The 22,918-nt window shown below is 49.7% G+C and overlaps 1 protein-coding gene across 2 annotated transcripts in view; it reads right to left on the reverse strand.

Annotated features, from left to right (window-relative positions):
• Positions 1-314: 314 nt before the first annotated feature.
• The window catches only part of LOC143959402 (sodium/potassium-transporting ATPase subunit beta-2-like), a 64,217-nt gene continuing 41,613 nt past the window's right edge, over positions 315-22,918 (reverse strand). The window contains exons 3-9 of one of the 2 annotated variants that reach the window (XM_077468039.1): positions 18,674-18,781; positions 16,647-16,855; positions 14,174-14,245; positions 14,043-14,069; positions 8,466-8,576; positions 5,474-8,367; positions 315-1,675 (exon numbers count right to left, since the gene is read on the reverse strand). In XM_077468039.1, coding sequence (XP_077324165.1) covers positions 8,206-8,367; positions 8,466-8,576; positions 14,043-14,069; positions 14,174-14,245; positions 16,647-16,855; positions 18,674-18,781 — 689 coding nt within the window. In that variant the 3' untranslated portion in view covers positions 315-1,675; positions 5,474-8,205. Of the gene's footprint in view, positions 1,676-5,473; positions 8,368-8,465; positions 8,577-14,042; positions 14,070-14,173; positions 14,246-16,646; positions 16,856-18,673; positions 18,782-22,918 lie in introns of those variants that run through there. The other variant, XM_077468040.1, reaches the window with a different exon arrangement.

Consider the following 22,918-nt stretch of genomic DNA (forward strand, 5'->3'; position numbering starts at 1 on the left):
ATGCTCCTCTCATTGGTGGTCAGTGGGAGGAATGCTCCTCTTATTGGTTGTCAGTGGGAGGAATGCTCCTCTCATTGGTGGTCAGTGTGAGGAATGCTCCTCTCATTGGTGGTCAGTGGGAGGAATGCTCCTCTCATTGGTTGTCAGTGGGAGGAATGCTCCTCTCATTGGTGGTCAGTGTGAGGAATGCTCCTCTCATTGGTGGTCAGTACATATGCCCCACCCCAGGTTGGTGTCCCCATGGTATAGCTGAGCAGGGGGTATCACAACGTCCTTCTCCTGACATTCATTGTGTGCCATGAAACGAGTCGCAGTAGAAATCACAGACTCTTTATTGATGGATCTGAATCCACGCTACAATAAATATGTTATGTACACATCATTATATACAGTGAAGGGGCGCAGTGCTGTGGGGGGCGCAGTGCTGCGGGGGGCGCGGTGCTGCGGGGGGCGCTGTGTTAGTAGGGGTGTCAGTGTGTGGATGAGGGACAGACGGAAATTGGGGGAAGATTTCTAATCTTCAGCACTTCAGCATTTTTCCTGTAATGGCATTAGTTCATTGGATGAGCATTTCTGGGGATGGTGACTGGACGTCCTTGGGTCGCAAGAGTGGCAGCTAATTGGACGCCCTTTGGAGGGGGCAGTTGTCTAGACTCTCCATGACAGGGACAGTTACAGTTGATTGGATGTCCTTAAATGGGGATGGTGGCAGTTGTTTGGACGCCCTTTAGTGGGGATGGTGGCAGTTGTTTTGACGCCCTTTAGTGGGGATGGTGGCAGTTGTTTGGACGCCCTTTGGTGGGGATGGTGGCAGTTGTTTGGATGCCCTTTGGTGGGGATGGTGGCAGTTGTTTGGACGCCCTTTGGTGGGGATGGTGGCAGTTGTTTGGACGCCCTTTAGTGGGGATGGTGGCAGTTGTTTGGACGCCCTTTAGTGGGGATGGTGGCAGTTGTTTGGACGCCCTTTGGTGGGGATGGTGGCAGTTGTTTGGATGCCCTTTGGTGGGGATGGTGGCAGTTGTTTGGACGCCCTTTGGTGGGGATGGTGGCAGTTGTTTGGACGCCCTTTAGTGGGGATGGTGGCAGTTGATTGGACGCCCTTTGGTGGGGATGGTGGAAGTTGATTGGACACGCTTAGATGGGGACAGTAGCATTGAGACACTTTGGTGGGGTTGGTGGCAGTTTATTGGATGCCCTTTGGTGGGGATGGTGGCCATAGTTAACTTTTTGTGGGGGTGGTGGCAGTTTATTAGGTACTCTTAGATGGAGAAAATAGGAATTCATTAGACAACCATAGGTGGGGACAATAGTGGCCTAATGTGCACCCTTTGGTGGGGATGGTGGCAGTTGTTTGGACAACCTTTGGTGGGGATGGTGGCAGTTTATTGGAAACTCTTAGATGGGGACAATAGCACTTGATTAGACAACCATGGTGGGGACAATAGTGGCCTAATGAACACCCTTCAGCTTGGATGGTGGCAGTTTTTTGGACATCCTTAGATGGAACCAGTTGCAGTTGAATTGAGACACTTTGGTGGGGTTGGGGGCAGTTTATTGGATACCCTTTGGTGGGGATGGTGGCCGTTGGTGGCTGTAGTTTGGTTAACTTTTGGTGGGGATGGTGACAATTTAATGGGTACTCTTAGATGGAGACAATAGCAGTTGAGTAGACAACCTTTGGTGGGGATGGTGGCAGTTTATTGGAAACTCTTAGATTGGGACTAGGGATGAGCTTCGTGTTCGAGTCGAACGTACATTCGACTCGAACATTGGCTGTTCGTGCGTTCGGCGAATTCCGAACGTTTTGGCCGTTCGCGTCAAAATTCGAGTGACGCACGCGCGGACCACAATGCACTGCGTTGGCGCAGTGCATTGCTGTCTGATGATTGGCCAAGCATGCACTGTGACCCCGCATGCTTGGCCAATCGCAGCGCCGGCAGCGAGGAGAGCCATGATTGGCCACAGGCATCCTGCCTGTGGCCAATCATAGCTCAGGCTGTGTAGTGCACGCCCCACACTATATAAGGCCGCCTTTGAGGCGGCTTCGTGTAGTGTGTTACTTTGCATCTGAAGCAGTGGGTGTTCTGTGTACCTTCAACACAGTACACACCAATCGTTTTTGGCTGATTTCCTATCTTGCTGCTGTGTAGTGGTTGTTGTCTGTGCCCTGACTGCAGTATACACCACTATATTCACCTCACCTATATAGCTAGTGATCTAGCTTTAACCACTTAACAACTGCCCATTGCCGATTAACGGCTTCAGGGGGGTTGTTTAACTCTGAGAGGCCGTTAATTAACGGCCTCCCAGAATTCTGCTCTCGCGTGCCCCGAGGTGTGCGCACTCGAGAGCATCCGTGACCGCCGGGTCCATAGGACCCGGCGCATCACGGTAAACGGCCGCTCATAGCGGCCGTTTACCACGTGATTGCTCCGTCAAATGACGGAGTGATCACTTGGAAACAAACCGGCGTCATGTTATGACGCCGGTTCCTCCCTCCCCTCTCTGTACCGATCGGTACAGCGGAGGGGGAAGAGATCGGTGTCAGCAGCGATGTGGGCTGCATCTGCAGTGCCCACATCGCTGCTCACCGAATTTAACCCCTCAATTCCCTGCCAATACTCTGCAATACCAGTGCATACTCTGCAGTACCCCGCCATTACTCTGCAGTACCCCGCCATTACTCTGCAGTACCCCGCCATTACTCTGCAGTGCAGTACCCCGCCATTACTCTGCACTGCAGTACCCTGCCATTACTCTGCAGTGCAGTACCCCGCCATTACTCTGCACTGCAGTACCCTGCCATTACTCTGCACTACCCCGCCATTACTCTGCAGTACCCCGCCATTACTCTGCAGTGCAGTACCCCACCATTACTCTGCAGTGCAGTACCCTGCCATTACTCTGCACTACCCCGCCATTACTCTGCAGTACCCCGCCATTACTCTGCAGTGCAGTACCTCGCCATTACTCTGCAGTGCAGTACCCCGCCATTACTCTGCAGTGCAGTACCCTGCCATTACTCTGCACTACCCCGCCATTACTCTGCAGTACCCCGCCATTACTCTGCAGTGCAGTACCCCGCCATTACTCTGCAGTGCAGTACCCTGCCATTACTCTGCACTACCCCGCCATTACTCTGCAGTACCCCGCCATTACTCTGCAGTGCAGTACCCCGCCATTACTCTGCAGTGCAGTACCCCGCCATTACTCTGCAGTGCAGTACCCTGCCATTACTCTGCACTACCCCGCCATTACTCTGCAGTACCCCGCCATTACTCTGCAGTGCAGTACCCCGCCATTACTCTGCAGTGCAGTACCCCGCCATTACTCTGCAGTGCAGTACCCCGCCATTACTCTGCAGTGCAGTACCCTGCCATTACTCTGCAGTGCAGTACCCCGCCATTACTCTGCAGTGCAGTACCCTGCCATTACTCTGCAGTGCAGTACCCTGCCATTACTCTGCAGTGCAGTACCCTGCCATTACTCTGCAGTACCCCGCCATTACTCTGCAGTACCCTGCCATTACTCTGCAGTACCCCGCCATTACTCTGCAGTACCCCCCATTACTCTGCAGTGCAGTACCCCGCCATTACTCTGCAGTGCAGTACCCTGCCATTACTCTGCAGTGCAGTACCCCCATTACTCTGCAGTACCCTGCCATTACTCTGCAGTACCCCGCCATTACTCTGCAGTAACCCCCATTACTCTGCAGTACCCCCCAATACTCTGCAGTACCCGCCATTACTCTGCAGTACCCCCAATACTCTGCAGTACCCTGCTATTACTCTGTAGTACCCCGCCAATACCCCCCCAATACTCTGTAATACCCTGCCATAAATTGCCATACCCAGCCATACTCAGAGATACCCAGCCATACTCGGTGATACCCTGAAGTACCCAGACATAGACGCCCCCCACCCCTCACCGCCCTCGGGTGCTTCTACCAACTCGCCAGTACCATCAAAGCCAGAATCTTTTTTTTATTTTTTATTTCAGGCTTCCCAGCCTAGAGGTGAGATGTGGGGTCATATTGACCCCCCAGATTTCACTGTAAAGAGGACCTGTCACCCCATATTCCTATTACAAGGGATGTTTACATTTCTTGTAATAGGAATAAAAGTGATCAAAAATATATTTTTGGGAAAAAAAATGTCAAACTAAAATAAATAAAGTAAAATGAACAATAAAAAAATAAAATAAAAATTAAAGCGCCCATGTCCCCATGTGCTCGCATGTGCCACACATGTGAGGTATCGCCGAGAATGTTAGAGCGAGAGCAATAATTCTAGTCCTAGACCTCCTCTGCAACTCAAAACATGTAACCAGTAAAAAAAAATTTAAAGCGTCGCCTATGGGGATTTTTTAAGTAGCGACGTTTGGCGCCATTCCACGGGCATGTGCAATTTTGAAGAGTGACATGTTTGATATCTATTTACTCAGCATAACTTCGTCTTTCACTTTATGCAAACATTGGGCTAACAAGTGGTTAATAATAGAGCTTGCAGTCAGTAGTGTTAGGAGATAGTGCGTGCGTCTGCGTGCTCTGTACCCAGTACATACCGCTATAATATAGGGCAGGCCCCTACTTTCAAACATCCAACTGACAAACATCTCCTACTTGCAAACGCAAGGAGACAGCAGCAAGTAAGATGAAAAAAGATGGACGACAAAACAAATTATACAGGGGTGATAACCCTTCCCTATGTTTTCCAAAAAGCTTAAAGATAGTTTTTTTGACTGGAGCTACACTTTAAAAATGTACCGGTTGAAAATTACAAACAGATTCAACTTAACACAACAAACCTACACAGTCCCTGTCTTGTTTGCACCGCCTGTATACTGCTGTTCTGAGTATATAGGGCCTGGGGGCCTCACGCATTTCCTTTTTTTAATATGGGTACGGGGTTCCCCTTAATATGCGTACAAGACCCAAATAGGCTGGTAATGGGCAGGGAGGGCTACCCATGCCATGTTTCTCAATGATTTTCAACCATATTGCAGGAACCAGATATAACATTAAAACCGCAAGCAGTTTTAAATGGTGTTATTTCCGTTTAATGTCATTTTGTGCAGGGACTGTTCTAAACACGGGAAACACGTGGCACTTCACAGGCATACTACAGACACCCCCCAGGCACCATATTTAAAGGAATATTTCACTTTTTTTTTTCACTTTAATCGTCATTAAAATCAGTGCTCCCGCCAAAACGGTAGTTTTTAAAACTTTTTTTTGCAGTGACCCATGTCCCCTGAGGCAGGAGGCAGGTCGCCAAACCCTTTTTAGCACACTATCTTGCATATTGGCCGTGAAAATTAGCACTTTCCATTTCGAACGTTCGAGTCCCATAGACTTCAATGGGGTTCTAACGTTCGTACCGAACGCGGGGGTCGTTCGCAAGTTCTGGTGCGAACCGAACCGGGGGGTGTTCGGCTCATCCCTAATTGGGACAATAGCAGTTGATTAGACAACCATAGGTGGGGACAATAGTGGCCTAATGAACACCCTTTGGTGGGGATGGTGGCAGTTAAATTGGACATCCTTAGATGGGAACAGTTGCAGTTGAATTGAGACACTTTGGTGGGGTTGGTGGCAGTTTATTGGATGCCCTTTGGTGGGGATGGTGGCCGCAGTTAACTTTTTGTGGGGATGGTGGCAGTTTAATGGGTACTCTTAGATGGAGACAATAGGAATTGATAAGACAACCATAGGTGGGGACAATAGTGGCCTAATGAGCACCCTTTGGTGGGGATGGTGGCAGTTGTTTGGACAACCTTTGGTGGGGATGGTGGCAGTTGTTTGGACAACCTTTGGTGGGGATGGTGGCAGTTGTTTGGACAACGTTTGGTGGGGATGGTGGCAGTTGTTTGGACAACCTTTGGTGGGGATGGTGGCAGTTGTTTTGGACAACGTTTGGTGGGCATGGTGGCAGTTGTTTGGACAACCTTTGGTGGGGATGGTGGCAGTTGTTTGGACAATGTTTGGTGGGGATGGTGGCAGTTGTTTGGACAACGTTTGGTGGGGATGGTGGCAGTTGTTTGGACAACCTTTGGTGGGGATGGTGGCAGTTGTTTTGGACAACGTTTGGTGGGCATGGTGGCAGTTGTTTGGACAACCTTTGGTGGGGATGGTGGCAGTTGTTTGGACAATGTTTGGTGGGGATGGTGGCAGTTGTTTGGACAACGTTTGGTGGGGATGGTGGCAGTTGTTTGGACAACCTTTGGTGGGGATGGTGGCAGTTGTTTGGACAACCTTTGGTGGGGATGGTGGCAGTTTTTTGGACAACCTTTGGTGGGGACGGTGGCAGTTGTTTGGACAACCTTTGGTGGGGTTGGTGGCAGTTTACTGTATTTGGTGGGGATGGTGGCCGTTGGTGGCCGTAGTTTGGTTAACTTTTAGTGGGGATGGTGGCAGTTTAATGGGTACTCTTAGATGGAGACAATAGCAGTTGAGTAGACAGCCATAGGTGGGGACAATAGTGGCCTAATGAACACCCTTCGGTGGGGATGGTGGCAGTTAAATTGGACATCCTTAGATGGGAACAGTTGCAGTTGAATTGAGACACTTTGGTGGGGTAGGCAATAGTTTATTGGATGCCCTTTGGCTGTAGTTAGCTTTTTGTGGGGGCAGTTTATTGGGTACTCTTAGATGGAGACAATAGGAATTGATTAGATAACCATAGGTGGGGACAATAGTGGCCTAATGAGCACCCTTTGGTGGGGGTGGTGGCAGTTGTTTGGACAACTTTTGGTAGGGATGGTGGCAGTTGTTTGGACAACCTTTGGTGGGGATGGTGGCAGTTGTTTGGACAACCTTTGGTGGGGATGGTGGCAGTTGTTTGGACAACCTTTGGTGGGGATGGTGGCAGTTTTTTGGACAACCTTTGGTGGGGATGGTGGCAGTTGTTTGGACAACCTTTGGTGGGGACGGTGGCAGTTGTTTGGACAACCTTTGGTGGGGACGGTGGCAGTTGTTTGGACAACCTTTGGTGGGGACGGTGGCAGTTGTTTGGACAACCTTTGGTGGGGACGGTGGCAGTTGTTTGGACAACCTTCGGTGGGGATGGTGGCAGTTGTTTGGACAACCTTTGGTGTGGTTGGTGGCAGTTGTTTGGACAACCTTTGGTGGGGACAGTGGCAGTTGTTTGGACAACCTTTGGTGGGGACGGTGGCAGTTGTTTGGACAACCTTTGGTGTGGTTGGTGGCAGTTGTTTGGACAACCTTTGGTGGGGACAGTGGCAGTTGTTTGGACAACCTTTGGTGGGGACGGTGGCAGTTGTTTGGACAACCTTTGGTGGAGATGGTGGCAGTTGTTTTGGACAACCTTTGGTGGGGACGGTGGCAGTTTTTTGGACAACCTTTGGTGGGGACGGTGGCAGTTGTTTGGACGACCTTTGGTGGAGATGGTGGCAGTTGTTTGGACAACCTTTGGTGGGGACGGTGGCAGTTGTTTGGACAACCTTTGGTGGGGATGGTGGCAGTTGTTTGGACAACCTTTGGTGGGAACGGTGGCAGTTGTTTGGACAACCTTTGGTGGAGATGGTGGCAGTTGTTTGGACAACCTTTGGTGGGGACGGTGGCAGTTGTTTGGACAACCTTTGGTGGGGATGGTGGCAGTTGTTTGGAAACTCTTAGATGGGGACAATAGCAGTTGATTAGACAACCGTTGGTGGGGGCAATAGGGGCTTAATGAACACCCTTTGGTGGGGATGGTGGCAGCTTATTGGACGCACATTGGTGGGGATGGTGGCGGCAGTTTGCACGGTTATTTGGAGGGGGCAGTGGAAGTTGCCTGAATGATCCTAGGCAGGGACAGTGGCAGTTGATTGGATGCTTTTTGGTAGAGACGTGGCAGTTGGTTGGACGCCCTTAGATGGGGACACTAGAAATTGACGATATGCCCTTTAGTGGGGGTATTGGCAATTGTCTGAACACTTCTTGGTAAAGACAGTGGCATGTGTGTGGACATGTTGTAGTGGTAGTTTCTATAGGGGAAATAAGCCTACGTGGTGCTGGAAACGTGTCCTCTTTGTTATCCCCCCCCAGCCTGGCGTGGCAGTCCGTGTACGGAGACAGAAGTGTGGGCAGGATGGGGGTGGGGGGAGGCAGCGATATCCTACGGCTACGAGCCTGTTCCCGGCTCTGCCAGTCTATGTCGGGGAAGACGAGGAGGAACGTTGGGCAGTCTTCACCTAGTAGAGTCTTCAAGAGTCAATCCTCAGCCTGAAGATCACCCGCCCCTGGAACTTGTCCCGTTCGTCCTGGTTTTTGATGTTGGCAGCGTTTATCCGACATTCCACGTTGTGGTCCATGTTCTGTGTCACGTTCAGAAATTTCACCGCCACGAATGGCTGCGTGTAATTTTTCTGTGGGGGGGGAGAGAAGACCAAGAAAAGTGAGATTGGCGCAGGAAACACAGCATCTGATTGGTTGATGAATTCTCCCCAACGGGGGAGGTTCTTACCTGTGCCCGGTTTCCATAGTAGGGGAAGTACTTGAGGTCGATGCTGCCCAGGCCCTGGTTGGTGCTGGGGAAGTAGACTCTGCTGCCCAGGAGATTGTCGTTCTCCTCGTTCTGGGGGAGGAGAGAAGGGTCAGATATTGGGGTGATATCACATTGATTGTCCCATCATACACCGGGTCAGATATTGGGGTGATATGACATTGATTGTCCTATCATACACCGGGTCAGATATTGGGGTGATATCATATTGATTTGTCCTATCATACACCGGGTCAGATATTGGGGTGATATCATATTGATCGTCCTATCATACACCGGGTCAGATATTGGGGTGATATCCCATTGGGTGATATCACATTGATTGTCCTATCATACACCGGGTCAGATATTGGGGTGATATCATATTGATTGTCCTATCATACACCGGGTCAGATATTGGGGTGATATGACATTGATTGTCCTATCATACACCGGGTCAGATATTGGGGTGATATCACATTGATTGTCCTATCATACACCGGGTCAGATATTGGGGTGATATCACATTGATTGTCCTATCATACACCGGGTCAGATATTGGGGTGATATGACATTGATTGTCCTATCATACACCGGGTCAGATATTGGGGTGATATCACATTGATTATCCTATCACACACCGGGTCAGATATTGGGGTGATATCACATTGATTGTCCTATCATACACCGGGTCAGATATTGGGGTGATATAACATTGATTGTCCTATCATACACCGGGTCAGATATTGGGGTGATATCACATTGATTATCCTATCACACACCGGGTCAGATATTGGGGTGATATCACATTGATTGTCCTATCATACACCGGGTCAGATATTGGGGTGATATCACATTGATTGTCCTATCATACACCGGGTCAGATATTGGGGTGATATCACATTGATTGTCCCATCATACACCGGGTCAGATATTGGGGTGATATCACATTGATTGTCCTATCATACACCGGGTCAGATATTGGGGTGATATCACATTGATTGTCCCATCATACACCGGGTCAGATATTGGGGTGATATCACATTGATTGTCCCATCATACACCGGGTCAGATATTGGGGTGATATCACATTGATTTCCTATCATACACCAGATCAGATATTGGGGTGATATCACATTGATTGTCCTATCATACACCGGGTCAGATATTGGGGTGATATCACATTGATTGTCCTATCATACACCAGATCAGATATTGGGGTGATATCACATTGATTGTCCCATCATACACCGGGTCAGATATTGGGGTGATATCATATTGATTGTCCTATCATACACCGGGTCAGATATTGGGGTGATATCACATTGATTGTCCTATCATACACCGGGTCAGATATTGGGGTGATATCACATTGATTGTCCTATCATACACCGGGTCAGATATTGGGGTGATATCACATTGATTGTCCTATCATACACCGGGTCAGATATTGGGGTGATATCACATTGATTGCCCCATCATACATCGGGTCAGATATTGGGGTGATATCACATTGATTGTCCTATCATACACCGGGTCAGATATCGGGGTGATATCACATTGATTGTCCCATCATACACCGGGTCAGATATTGGGGTGATATCACATTGATTGTCCTATCATACACCGGGTCAGATATTGGGGTGATATCACATTGATTGTCCTATCATACACCGGGTCAGATATTGGGGTGATATCACATTGATTGTCCTATCATACACCGGGTCAGATATTGGGGTGATATCATATTGATTGTCCCATCATACACCGGGTCAGATATTGGGGTGATATCACATTGATTGTCCTATCATACACCGGGTCAGATATTGGGGTGATATCACATTGATTGTCCCATCATACACCGTGTAAGATATTGGGGTGATATCACATTGATTGTCCTATCATACACCGGGTCAGATATTGGGGTGATATCACATTGATTGTCCTATCATACACCGGGTCAGATATTGGGGTGATATCATATTGATTGTCCTATCATACACCGGGTCAGATATTGGGGTGATATCATATTGATCGTCCTATCATACACCGGGTCAGATATTGGGGTGATATCCCATTGGGTGATATCACATTGATTGTCCTATCATACACCGGGTCAGATATTGGGGTGATATCATATTGATTGTCCTATCATACACCGGGTCAGATATTGGGGTGATATGACATTGATTGTCCTATCATACACCGGGTCAGATATTGGGGTGATATCACATTGATTGTCCTATCATACACCGGGTCAGATATTGGGGTGATATCACATTGATTGCCCCATCATACACCGGGTCAGATATTGGGGTGATATCACATTGATCGTCCTATCATACACCGGGTCAGATATTGGGGTGATATCACATTGATCGTCCTATCATACACCGGGTCAGATATTGGGGTGATATCATATTGATTGTGCCATCATACACCGGGTCAGATATTGGGGTGATATCACATTGATTGTCCCATCATACACCGGGTCAGATATTGGGGTGATATCACATTGATTGTCCCATCATACACCGGGTCAGATATTGGGGTGATATCACATTGATTGTCCTATCATACACCGGGTCAGATATTGGGGTGATATCATATTGATTGTGCCATCATACACCGGGTCAGATATTGGGGTGATATCACATTGATTGTCCTATCATACACCGGGTCAGATATTGGGGTGATATCACATTGATTGTCCTATCATACACCGGGTCAGATATTGGGGTGATATCACATTGATTGTCCTATCATACACCGGGTCAGATATTGGGGTGATATCACATTGATTGTCCCATCATACACCGGGTCAGATATTGGGGTGATATCATATTGATTGTGCCATCATACACCGGGTCAGATATTGGGGTGATATCACATTGATTGTCCCATCATACACCGGGTCAGATATTGGGGTGATATCACATTGATTGTCCCATCATACACCGGGTCAGATATTGGGGTGATATCACATTGATTGTCCTATCATACACCGGGTCAGATATTGGGGTGATATCATATTGATTGTGCCATCATACACCGGGTCAGATATTGGGGTGATATCACATTGATTGTCCCATCATACACCGGGTCAGATATTGGGGTGACATCACATTGATTGTCCCATCATACACCGGGTCAGATATTGGGGTGATATATTGATTGTCCCATCATACACCGGGTCAGATATTGGGGTGATATCACATTGATTGTCCTATCATACACCGGGTCAGATATTGGGGTGATATCACATTGATTGTCCTATCATACACCGGGTCAGATATTGGGGTGATATCACATTGATTGTCCTATCATACACCGGGTCAGATATTGGGGTGATATATTGATTGTCCCATCATACACCGGGTCAGATATTGGGGTGATATGACATTGATTGTCCCATCATACACCGGGTCAGATATTGGGGTGATATCACATTGATTGTCCCATCATACACCGTGTCAGATATTGGGGTGATATCACATTGGTTGTCCTATCATACACCGGGTCAGATATTGGGGTGATATATTGATTGTCCCATCATACACCGGGTCAGATATTGGGGTGATATCACATTGATTGTCCTATCATACACCGGGTCAGATATTGGGGTGATATCACATTGATTGTCCTATCATACACCGGGTCAGATATTGGGGTGATATCACATTGATTATCCTATCACACACCGGGTCAGATATTGGGGTGATATCACATTGATTGTCCTATCATACACCGGGTCAGATATTGGGGTGATATCACATTGATTGTCCTATCATACACCGGGTCAGATATTGGGGTGATATCACATTGATTATCCTATCACACACCGGGTCAGATATTGGGGTGATATCACATTGATTGTCCTATCATACACCGGGTCAGATATTGGGGTGATATCACATTGATTATCCTATCACACACCGGGTCAGATATTGGGGTGATATCACATTGATTGTCCTATCATACACCGGGTCAGATATTGGGGTGATATCACATTGATTATCCTATCACACACCGGGTCAGATATTGGGGTGATATGACATTGATTGTCCTATCATACACCGGGTCAGATATTGGGGTGATATCACATTGATTGTCCTATCATACACCGGATCAGATATTGGGGTGATATCACATTTAGTAGTATATTCCAATAATGTATATCGCTCTCATCCCGGAAGAGACATGCCCACACAGACTCTACACAAGCGCTGATTGGTCGTATCTCAGAAGAGGGCGGATGTACCACGCTGGGTGTCCCATACAGATGTATATTCTATATGTTGGGTGTCTGTATGGGATGGAGGCATCTCCTATAGGTTCCACCTCTTCCTGTCTCCTATATAAGGTCACATGCTATATTCTATATATTAGTCATGTATACTCCATATTCTGGGTGCCTGCATAGGGGTATAAGCGGGGGGGGGGGGCTATGGGGGTCTATCAGATACATCTATAGGGTCTATAAGTGATTTTACGGCATCTCCTCAAGGTTCCATCTCTTCGTGTCTCGTATAAGAACCTACGTACTGTACCCTATAGTGATGCATATTCTATATACTGGACATCGGTATTGGGTGTAGACATCTTTCATAGGTTCCTCCTCTTCTTGCCTCCTATATAAGGCTCCATACTACATTTTATATATAACAGTGATGTATATGCTATGTTCTAGGTGCCTGTATGGGATATAAGCAGGGGCAGGCGCCTATGGGGCCTATCAAGTACAGCTATAGGGGGTCTGTAAAGTGACTATACGGCATCTCCTATAGGTCCCACCTCTTCTTGTCCCATCTATAGAGTTATATAATAAATTCTCTACAATACTTGGTGTCTGTATTGGGTGTAGTCATCTCCTATAGGTTCTCTTGTCTCCTACACACTATATTTTATATAATAGGGTTGGGGTGTGGTCTATGTTCTAGGTGCCTGTATGGGATATTAGCCGGGGCGGGCTATGGGGTATCATGTTTAGGTTCCACCTCTTCTTGTCCCACCTATAGAGTTACAATAGGGGTGTATATTCTAAGTTCTAGGCGCCATGTATGGGATAGAAGCGGCAGGTTGCGGGGGTCTATGGGGAACATCTATAGGGTCTTCGAGGTGACTATACGGCATCTCTTATGGGTACCATTTCTTCTGGGCTCATATAGAAGGTATCATGTATCTACGATTCCAAATATACACGGGAATTATGTATGAAGAGGGACATTATAGGGTTGCTGAAGGCATCTCCTATAGGTTCCTCCTCTTCCTACCATACTCTGTATAGTAGTGATGTATATTCCATCCTAGGAGTTGGGTATGAAGTGACCTTATAGGGTTGCTCTTCTATGGCCTCTCCTATAGGGTCCATCTCCCGTCATCTTTATACAGATATGTGTTTCTCTATCACAGGCGGGGATCTTCTACATCATCGGGATGTGTGGTCTTCATATCAGGGTTGACTATGGGGGGTGGGAGGGGGAGGGGGATGGTCTATAAGCTGCTTCTATAGGTCTCTATGAGGAGCCTACGATGCCCCCTATAGGCTCCACCTCTTACCGTCTCATTTGCAGCGAGTTTTATCTTCTGGAGACAATAGAGAGAAAGACACAGAATAGTTTGAGATGACGGACATGACAGACGGGAAGCAGAACCGCTCAGGACCCCCCCCCCCCCCCCGAAAAACTCACCCTGCCGAAACATCGGATGGTGATGGAGGTGTTGGAGAGGCTCGGGATGACTTTCGGGAAGAAGTTTATCACCTGCCGTAATAGAGAAGAATGATGAGCACCAACATCGTGATGTTAGGAGAAATGTGGGCATCATGAGGAGCGGCGCGGGGGGTGGGGGGGGGCAGTGCCGGGGCAAGGTCATCTAGAGCCCCGGAGAACATGCCAAATTCTGCCACCCCCTTCAAGATGTACGAGCATTATGTGTCAGCAACCCCCCCCCCCCCCCACTAATACCCCTAAGCATAAATTCCCCCAGTACAACTATGCCCCCTGATGAAATCCCCCTCCCGGCAAAAAATCCCTCAAATTTCCCCTCCGACTACACATCCCCCCCCTCCAACTCCTATTACCCCTCCTAGCACAAACCCCCCACCCCTAAATTTCCTGTCCTATAACAAATCCCCCCCAAACAAAAATGTCTCCTCCTAGCATGATTCTCCTCCCCCTTTCACCATATAATCTCTTCTAGCAAAAATCCTTATCCCCCATCCCCCTCCTGCAAAAATCCCCATAATTCACCATTCCTAGCAATTCTTACCCCCTGCCAACCCCCCCAAATTGCCCCTCCCAACACAAATGCCCCTAAATCACCACTCCCAGCAATTCTTACCCCCTGCCACCCCCCAAATTGCCCCTCCCAAAACAAATCCCCACTCCTAGCAATACTTACCTGCTGCTGCCGCCTCAAATAGCCCCCCCCAACACAAATCCCCCTAAATCACCACTCCTAACAATTATATCCCCCTGCCACCCCCCAAATTGCCCCTCCCAACACAAATCCCCCTAAATCACCACTCCTAGCAATTCTTACTCCCTTCCACCCTCCAAATTGCCCCTCCCAAAACAAATCCCCACTCCTAGCACTCCTAGCAATACTTACCCACTGCTGCCCCCTAAAATAGCCCCCCCCAACACAAATCCCCCTAAATCACCATTCCTAACAATTATTTCCCCCTGCCACCCCCCAAATTGCCTTCCCAACACAAATCCCCCCCCAATTTCCCCACAAATCTTACCCCCTGCTGCCCCCCCCCCCAATTTCCTCTCCTTATAAAAATCCCCTAAATCCCCACTCCTAGCAATACTTACCCCCTGATGACCACCCCCCAAAAAAAATTGCCCCTCCCATCACAAATCCCCCCTAAATCACCACTCAGCAATTCTTACCCCCTGCAGCCCCCCAAATTACTACTCCCAACCTAAATCACCACTCCTATCAATTATTACCCCCTATCCCCCCCAAATTGCCCCTCTTAACACAAATCCCTCTAAATCTCAACTCCTAGCAATACTTGCCCCCCAAATTGCCCCACTCAACACAAATTTCCTTAAATTACCACTCCTAGCAATGCTTACCCCCTGCTGGCCCTTCAAATTGCCCCTCCCAACACAAATCCCTCTAAATCACCAATTCTTTCCTCCCCCTGCCACCCCCCAAATTGCCCCTCCCAACACAAATCCCCCTAAATCCCCACTCCTAGCAATTCTTGCCCCCTGCTGCCCCCCCAATTGCCCCTTCCAACACAAATCCCCCTAAATCCCCACTCCTAGCAATTCTTACCCCTTGCTACCCCCCAATTGCCCCTCCCAACATACATCACCCTAAATCCCCACTCCTAGCAATTCTTACCCCCTTCCACCCCCCAAATTGCCCCTTCCAACACAAATCCCCCTAAATCACCACTCCTAGCAATTCTTACCCCCTGCCACCCCCCAAATTTCCCCTCCTAATACAAATCCCCCTAAATCCCCAATCCTAGCAATACTTATCTCCTGATGATCTCCCTCCCCCCAATTGCCCCTCCCAGCACAAATCCCCCTAAAGCCCCACTCGTAGCACTTATTTCCCCCTGCTACCCCCCAATTGCCCCTCTCAACACAACCCCCCACCCCCCAATCTCCTCGCAGCGACCCCCACTTCACATGAAACTACAGTGCCCAGGGCAGCCGTCCCTCCTGCCCACCCCTTGTCCCTGGCCCTGGATCTAGGGAACATATATGTAGTCACCTCCGGATCTCTATACTGATGTCTGACAACAAAGGTGCGATCCCGCAGACAGTATGGTGGACCTATGTTCTTGTGCGGATGGAGGTAACGTACAAAGACGTAGGGGAGAGGAGAGAGAGCGTGGTCACCAGGACAGGAAATGAGACAATATCTTCAACAAGGGTACGAGCATGGAGAACCCGATCCATGTTCTCACCATTCCCCTCCTCCTCTCTCCACAATGAGAGTGGAGGACCAAAAACCCCCAAGGGGAGGCCGCAGAGTTCAGTCAGCATCACCTCTTGTCGGGTTTTAGAAGAGTTGGGGTGATGTCAAGGGGTTTCTTTGGAGGGGGTTCTGTGTATCAGCATATTTGGGGGTATACATAGATATGAGGGGAGATTTAATAGCCCTACCCCAGCCGAGTCCCCCAAAATGCCTCACCCGGTTCATTTTAATGAGCACACATGGCGTTCCATTGGCATATCCAAACATGGGATCGAATCCTACCCCGGAGCAGTCGCCCAAGTTATCCCGGACAAACTGACAAGCCTTCTTGGGGTAATTCCTGACCTCCCCGAAGTCGTCCTGCCTGTTGTAGACTCCGGACGGGCACACGGTGCCCCTGTGTTCTTGGACAGATTGGTTGTAATCTGCGGGAGAGAAGGTGATAGTGAAGACTCCAGAAGGTTCCTCAGAGGTGAGGCCACACATTAAAAGAGTCCTAGACTACTGAGGATGGAGGAGGACAGACCTCAGAGGTGAGGCCACACATTAAAAGAGTCCTAGACTACTGAGGATGGAGGGGGACAGACCTCAGAGGTGAGGCCACACATTAAAAGAGTCCTAGACTACTGAGGATGGAGGGGGACAGACCTCAGAGGTGAGGCCACACATTAAAAGAGTCCTAGACTACTAAGGATGGAGGAGGACAGACCTCAGAGGTGAGGCCACACATTAAAAGAGTCCTAGACTACTGAGGATGGAGGAAGACAGACCTCAGAGGTGAGGCCACACATTAAAAGAGTCCTAGACTACTGAGGATGGAGGGGGACAGACCTCAGAGGTGAGGCCACACATTAAAAGAGTCCTAGACTACTGAGGATGGAGGGGGACAGACCTCAGAGGTGAGGCCACACATTAAAAGAGTCCTAGACTACTGAGGATGGAGGAGGACAGACCTCAGGGGTGAGGCCACACATTAAAAGTGTCCTAGACTTCTGAGGATGGAGGAGGACAGACCTCAGAGGTGAGGCCACACATTAAAAGAGTCCTAGACTACTGAGGATGGAGGAGGACAGACCTCAGAGGTGAGGCCACACATTAAAAGAGTCCTAGACTACTGAGGATGGAGGAGGACAGACCTCAGAGGTGAGGCCACACATTAAAAGAGTCCTAGACTACTGAGGATGGAGGAGGACAGACCTCAGAGGTGAGGCCACACATTAAAAGAGTCCTAGACTACTGAGGATGGAGGAGGACAGATCTCAGAGGTGAGGCCACACATTAAAAGAGTCCTAGACTACTGAGGATGGAGGAGGACAGATCTCAGAGGTGAGGCCACACATTAAAAGAGTCCTAGACTACTGAGGATGGAGGAGGACAGACCTCAGAGGTGAGGCCACACATTAAAAGAGTCCTAGACTACTGAGGATGGAGGAAGACAGACCTCAGAGGTGAGGCCACACATTAAAAGAGTCCTAGACTACTGAGGATGGAGGAGGACAGAGAAACACAAGGAGAAACGCGGAGGGAAGAGGAATATGGTGGCAATACGATGGCAGCCTAGGTTGGAGGACCACTGAATGGGGAAGATGCCTTTGAGGGGGTGGTCAGTGGAACTTGGATGTTGGAGATGTGAATAGATGGAGGACCACCGTATAGAGGTAGATATCATGGGCAGAGATTGGGCACAGTGTGTGTTGGAGAGACGGCTGAAGGTGAAGTATTGTGGGATATCAGAAAATGAAGAACAACAACCCGGATGAGGGGTTGAGGAAGATCATATTTAGAGATGTGCAGGAGGGGGGGGGGGCAATATTGGTGAAATACGGGATACAAGAGAAGGGCAGAAGACCTACAGGTATCAAAAGTATTAGATATAAAATGCCCTGCATGTCATTTACAGGCAATGGAGACATTGGGTGATACAGGTACAGTTCAAACATTGGGGTGGGGGTAGTGGGGGTAGTTACTAGATGAAGGTGTGACAGAGTTTTGAGGAGATGTATGGGGAAGGGTCTTAGATGATTGTGTCAGGGACAGGTTGGAGTGTGGAGGGTCCCGAGGATGGGTATCAGGTGTAGGTGTGGGGGAGATATTGGATGGCAGATGGTCCTCTAGGTGGGGGGAGGAGACTGAGTTTTGGGGTGATAGAGGGGTGCGTATCGGTGGAGGGTGAGGGAAAGATATAGATGAAATATTGGATGACAACTATAAATAGAATGTATAGGAGATCTCGGTCGACTTACCTTGCAGCACAGTATGGAGGCCATCAACATATCTCTGCCAGGAAGCATTCTGCCCATTGATGGTATATACAATCTCTAGGGCGTCCAGCTTGGGTCGGATCATTAACCCTGCGAGGAGAAACCCCCCCGATATGAGAGAGAAATCTGACCGATGAGACTGAGACTTTACATGGAGATGGAGAGTGCGATGTCCATGGCGGCAAAACATTCAAATGCTCACCCACTCCACCATGTTCACCCCCGAAGACTGACAATTCACCCACTCCACCATGTTCCCCCCAAAGACTGACAATTCACCCACTCCACCATGTTCACCCCCCGAAGACTGACAATTCACCCACTCCACCATGTTCCCCCCAGAGACTGACAATTCACCCACTCCACCATGTTCCCCCCAGAGACTGACAATTCACCCACTCCACCATGTTCACCCCCCAAAGACTGACAATTCACCCACTCCACCATGTTCCCCCCAGAGACTGACAATTCACCCACTCCACCATGTTCCCCCCAGAGACTGACAATTCACCCACTCCACCATGTTCCCCCCGAAGACTGACAATTCACCCACTCCACCATGTTCCCCCCGAAGACTGACAATTCACCCACTCTACCATGTTCCCCCCGAAGACTGACAATTCACCCACTTCACCATGTTCCCCCCGAAGACTGACAATTCACCCACTCCACCATGTTCCCCCCGAAGACTGACAATTCACCCACTCCACCATGTTCTCCCCGAAGACTGACAATTCACCCACTCCACCATGTTCCCCCCGAAGACTGACAATTCACCCACTCCACCATGTTCCCCCCCGAAGACTGACAATTCACCCACTTCACCATGTTCCCCCCGAAGACTGACAATTCACCAACTCCACCATGTTCCCCCCGAAAACTGACAATTCACCCACTCCACCATGTTCCCCCCCGAAAACTGACAATTCACCCACTCCACCATGTTCCCCCCGAAGACTGACAATTCACCCACTCCACCATGTTCCCCCCGAAGACTGACAATTCACCCACTCCACCATGTTCCCCCCGAAGACTGACAATTCACCCACTTCACCATGTTCCCCCGAAGACTGACAATTCACCCACTCCATCATGTTCCCCCTGAAGACTGACAATTCACCCACTCCACCATGTTCCCCCCGAAGACTGACAATTCACCCACTCCATCATGTTCCCCCTGAAGACTGACAATTCACCCACTCCACCATGTTCCCCCCGAAGACTGACAATTCACCCACTCCACCATGTTCTCCCCGAAGACTGACAATTCACCCACTCCACCATGTTCCCCCCAGAGAACTGACAATTCACCCACTCCACCATGTTCCCCCCGAAGACTGACAATTCACCCACTCCACCATGTTCCCCCCGAAGACTGACAATTCACCCACTCCACCATGTTCCCGCCGAAGACTGACAATTCACCCACTCCACCATGTTCCCCCCGAAGACTGACAATTCACCCACTCCACCATGTTCCCCCCGAAGACTGACAATTCACCCACTTCACCATGTTCCCCCCGAAGACTGACAATTCACCCACTCCACCATGTTCCCCCCGAAGACTGACAATTCACCCACTCCACCATGTTCTCCCCAGAGACTGACAATTCACCCACTCCACCATGTTCCCCCCGAAGACTGACAATTCACCCACTCCATCATGTTCCCCCTGAAGACTGACAATTCACCCACTCCACCATGTTCCCCCCGAAGACTGACAATTCACCCACTCCATCATGTTCCCCCTGAAGACTGACAATTCACCCACTCCACCATGTTCCCCCCAGAGACTGACAATTCACCCACTCCACCATGTTCACCCCCCGAAGACTGACAATTCACCCACTCCACCATGTTCTCCCCCGAAGACTGACAATTCACCCACTCCACCATGTTCCCCCCGAAGACTGACAATTCACCCACTCCATCATGTTCCCCCTGAAGACTGACAATTCACCCACTCCACCATGTTCCCCCCGAAGACTGACAATTCACCCACTCCACCATGTTCTCCCCGAAGACTGACAATTCACCCACTCCACCATGTTCCCCCCAGAGAACTGACAATTCACCCACTCCACCATGTTCCCCCCGAAGACTAACAATTCACCCACTCCACCATGTTCCCCCCGAAGACTGACAATTCACCCACTCCACCATGTTCCCCCCGAAGACTGACAATTCACCCACTCTACCATGTTCCCCCCGAAAACTGACAATTCACCCACTTCACCATGTTCCCCCCGAAGACTGACAATTCACCCACTCCACCATGTTCCCCCCAGAGACTGACAATTCACCCACTCCACCAAGTTCCCCCCAGAGACTGACAATTCACCCACTCCACCATGTTCCCCCTGAAGACTGACAATTCACCCACTCCACCATGTTCTCCCCCAAAGACTGACAATTCACCCACTCCACCATGTTCCCCCTGAAGACTGACAATTCACCCACTCCACCATGTTCCCCCCGAAGACTGACAATTCACCCACTCCACCATGTTCCCCCCAAAGACTGACAATTCACCCACTCCACCATGTTCTCCCCGAAGACTGACAATTCACCCACTCCACCATGTTCCCCCCAGAGACTGACAATTCACCCACTCCACCATGTTCCCCCCGAAGACTGACAATTCACCCACTCCACCATGTTCTCCCCAAAGACTGACAATTCACCCACTCCACCATGTTCCCCCCAAAGACTGACAATTCACCCACTCCACCATGTTCCCCCCGAAGACTGACAATTCACCCACTCCACCATGTTCTCCCCCGAAGACTGACAATTCACCCACTCCACCATGTTCCCCCCGAAGACTGACAATTCACCCACTCCACCATGTTCCCCCCGAAGACTGACAATTCACCCACTCCACCATGTTCCCCCCCGAAGACTGACAATTCACCCACTCCACCATGTTCCCCCCAGAGACTGACAATTCACCCACTCCACCATGTTCCCCCCAGAGACTGACAATTCACCCACTCCACCATGTTCCCCCCGAAGACTGACAATTCACCCACTCCACCATGTTCCCCCCAGAGACTGACAATTCACCCACTCCACCATGTTCCCCCCAGAGACTGACAATTCACCCACTCCACCATGTTCCCCCCGAAGACTGACAATTCACCCACTCCACCATGTTCCCCCCAGAGACTGACAATTCACCCACTCCACCATGTTCCCCCCGAAGACTGACAATTCACCCACTCCACCATGTTCTCCCTGAAGACTGACAATTCACCCACTCCACCATGTTCCCCCCAGAGACTGACAATTCACCCACTCCACCATGTTCCCCCCAGAGACTGACAATTCACCCACTCCACCATGTTCCCCCCGAAGACTGACAATTCACCCACTCCACCATGTTCCCCCCGAAGACTGACAATTCACCCACTCCACCATGTTCCCCCCGAAGACTGACAATTCACCCACTCCACCATGTTCCCCCCCAGAGACTGACAATTCACCCACTCCACCATGTTCTCCCTGAAGACTGACAATTCACCCACTCCACCATGTTCCCCCCGAAGACTGACAATTCACCAACTCCACCATGTTCTCCCCGAAGACTGACAATTCACCCACTCCACCATGTTCTCCCCGAAGACTGACAATTCACCCACTCCACCATGTTCCCCCCGAAGACTGACAATTCACCCACTCCACCATGTTCTCCCCGAAGACTGACAATTCACCCACTCCACCATGTTCCCCCCAGAGACTGACAATTCCCCCACTCCACCATGTTCCCCCCGAAGACTGACAATTCACCCACTCCACCATGTTCCCCCCAGAGACTGACAATTCACCCACTCCACCATGTTCTCCCCGAAGACTGACAATTCACCCACTCCATCATGTTCCCCCCGAAGACTGACAATTCACCCACTCCACCATGTTCCCCCCGAAGACTGACAATTCACCCACTCCACCATGTTCCCCCCGAAGACTGACAATTCACCCACTCCACCATGTTCCCCCCGAAGACTGACAATTCACCCACTCCATCATGTTCCCCCCGAAGACTGACAATTCACCCACTCCACCATGTTCCCCCCGAAGACTGACAATTCACCCACTCCACCATGTTCCCCCCGAAGACTGACAATTCACCCACTCCACCATGTTCCCCCCGAAGACTGACAATTCACCCACTCCACCATGTTCCCCCCGAAGACTGACAATTCATCCACTCCACCATGTTCCCCC

The sequence above is a fragment of the Lithobates pipiens genome, unplaced genomic scaffold (assembly GCF_037356315.1).
Source record: "Lithobates pipiens isolate NorthernLeopardFrog02 unplaced genomic scaffold, aLitPip1_a1.2 Scaffold_73, whole genome shotgun sequence".
NCBI classification, from domain to species: domain Eukaryota; kingdom Metazoa; phylum Chordata; class Amphibia; order Anura; family Ranidae; genus Lithobates; species Lithobates pipiens.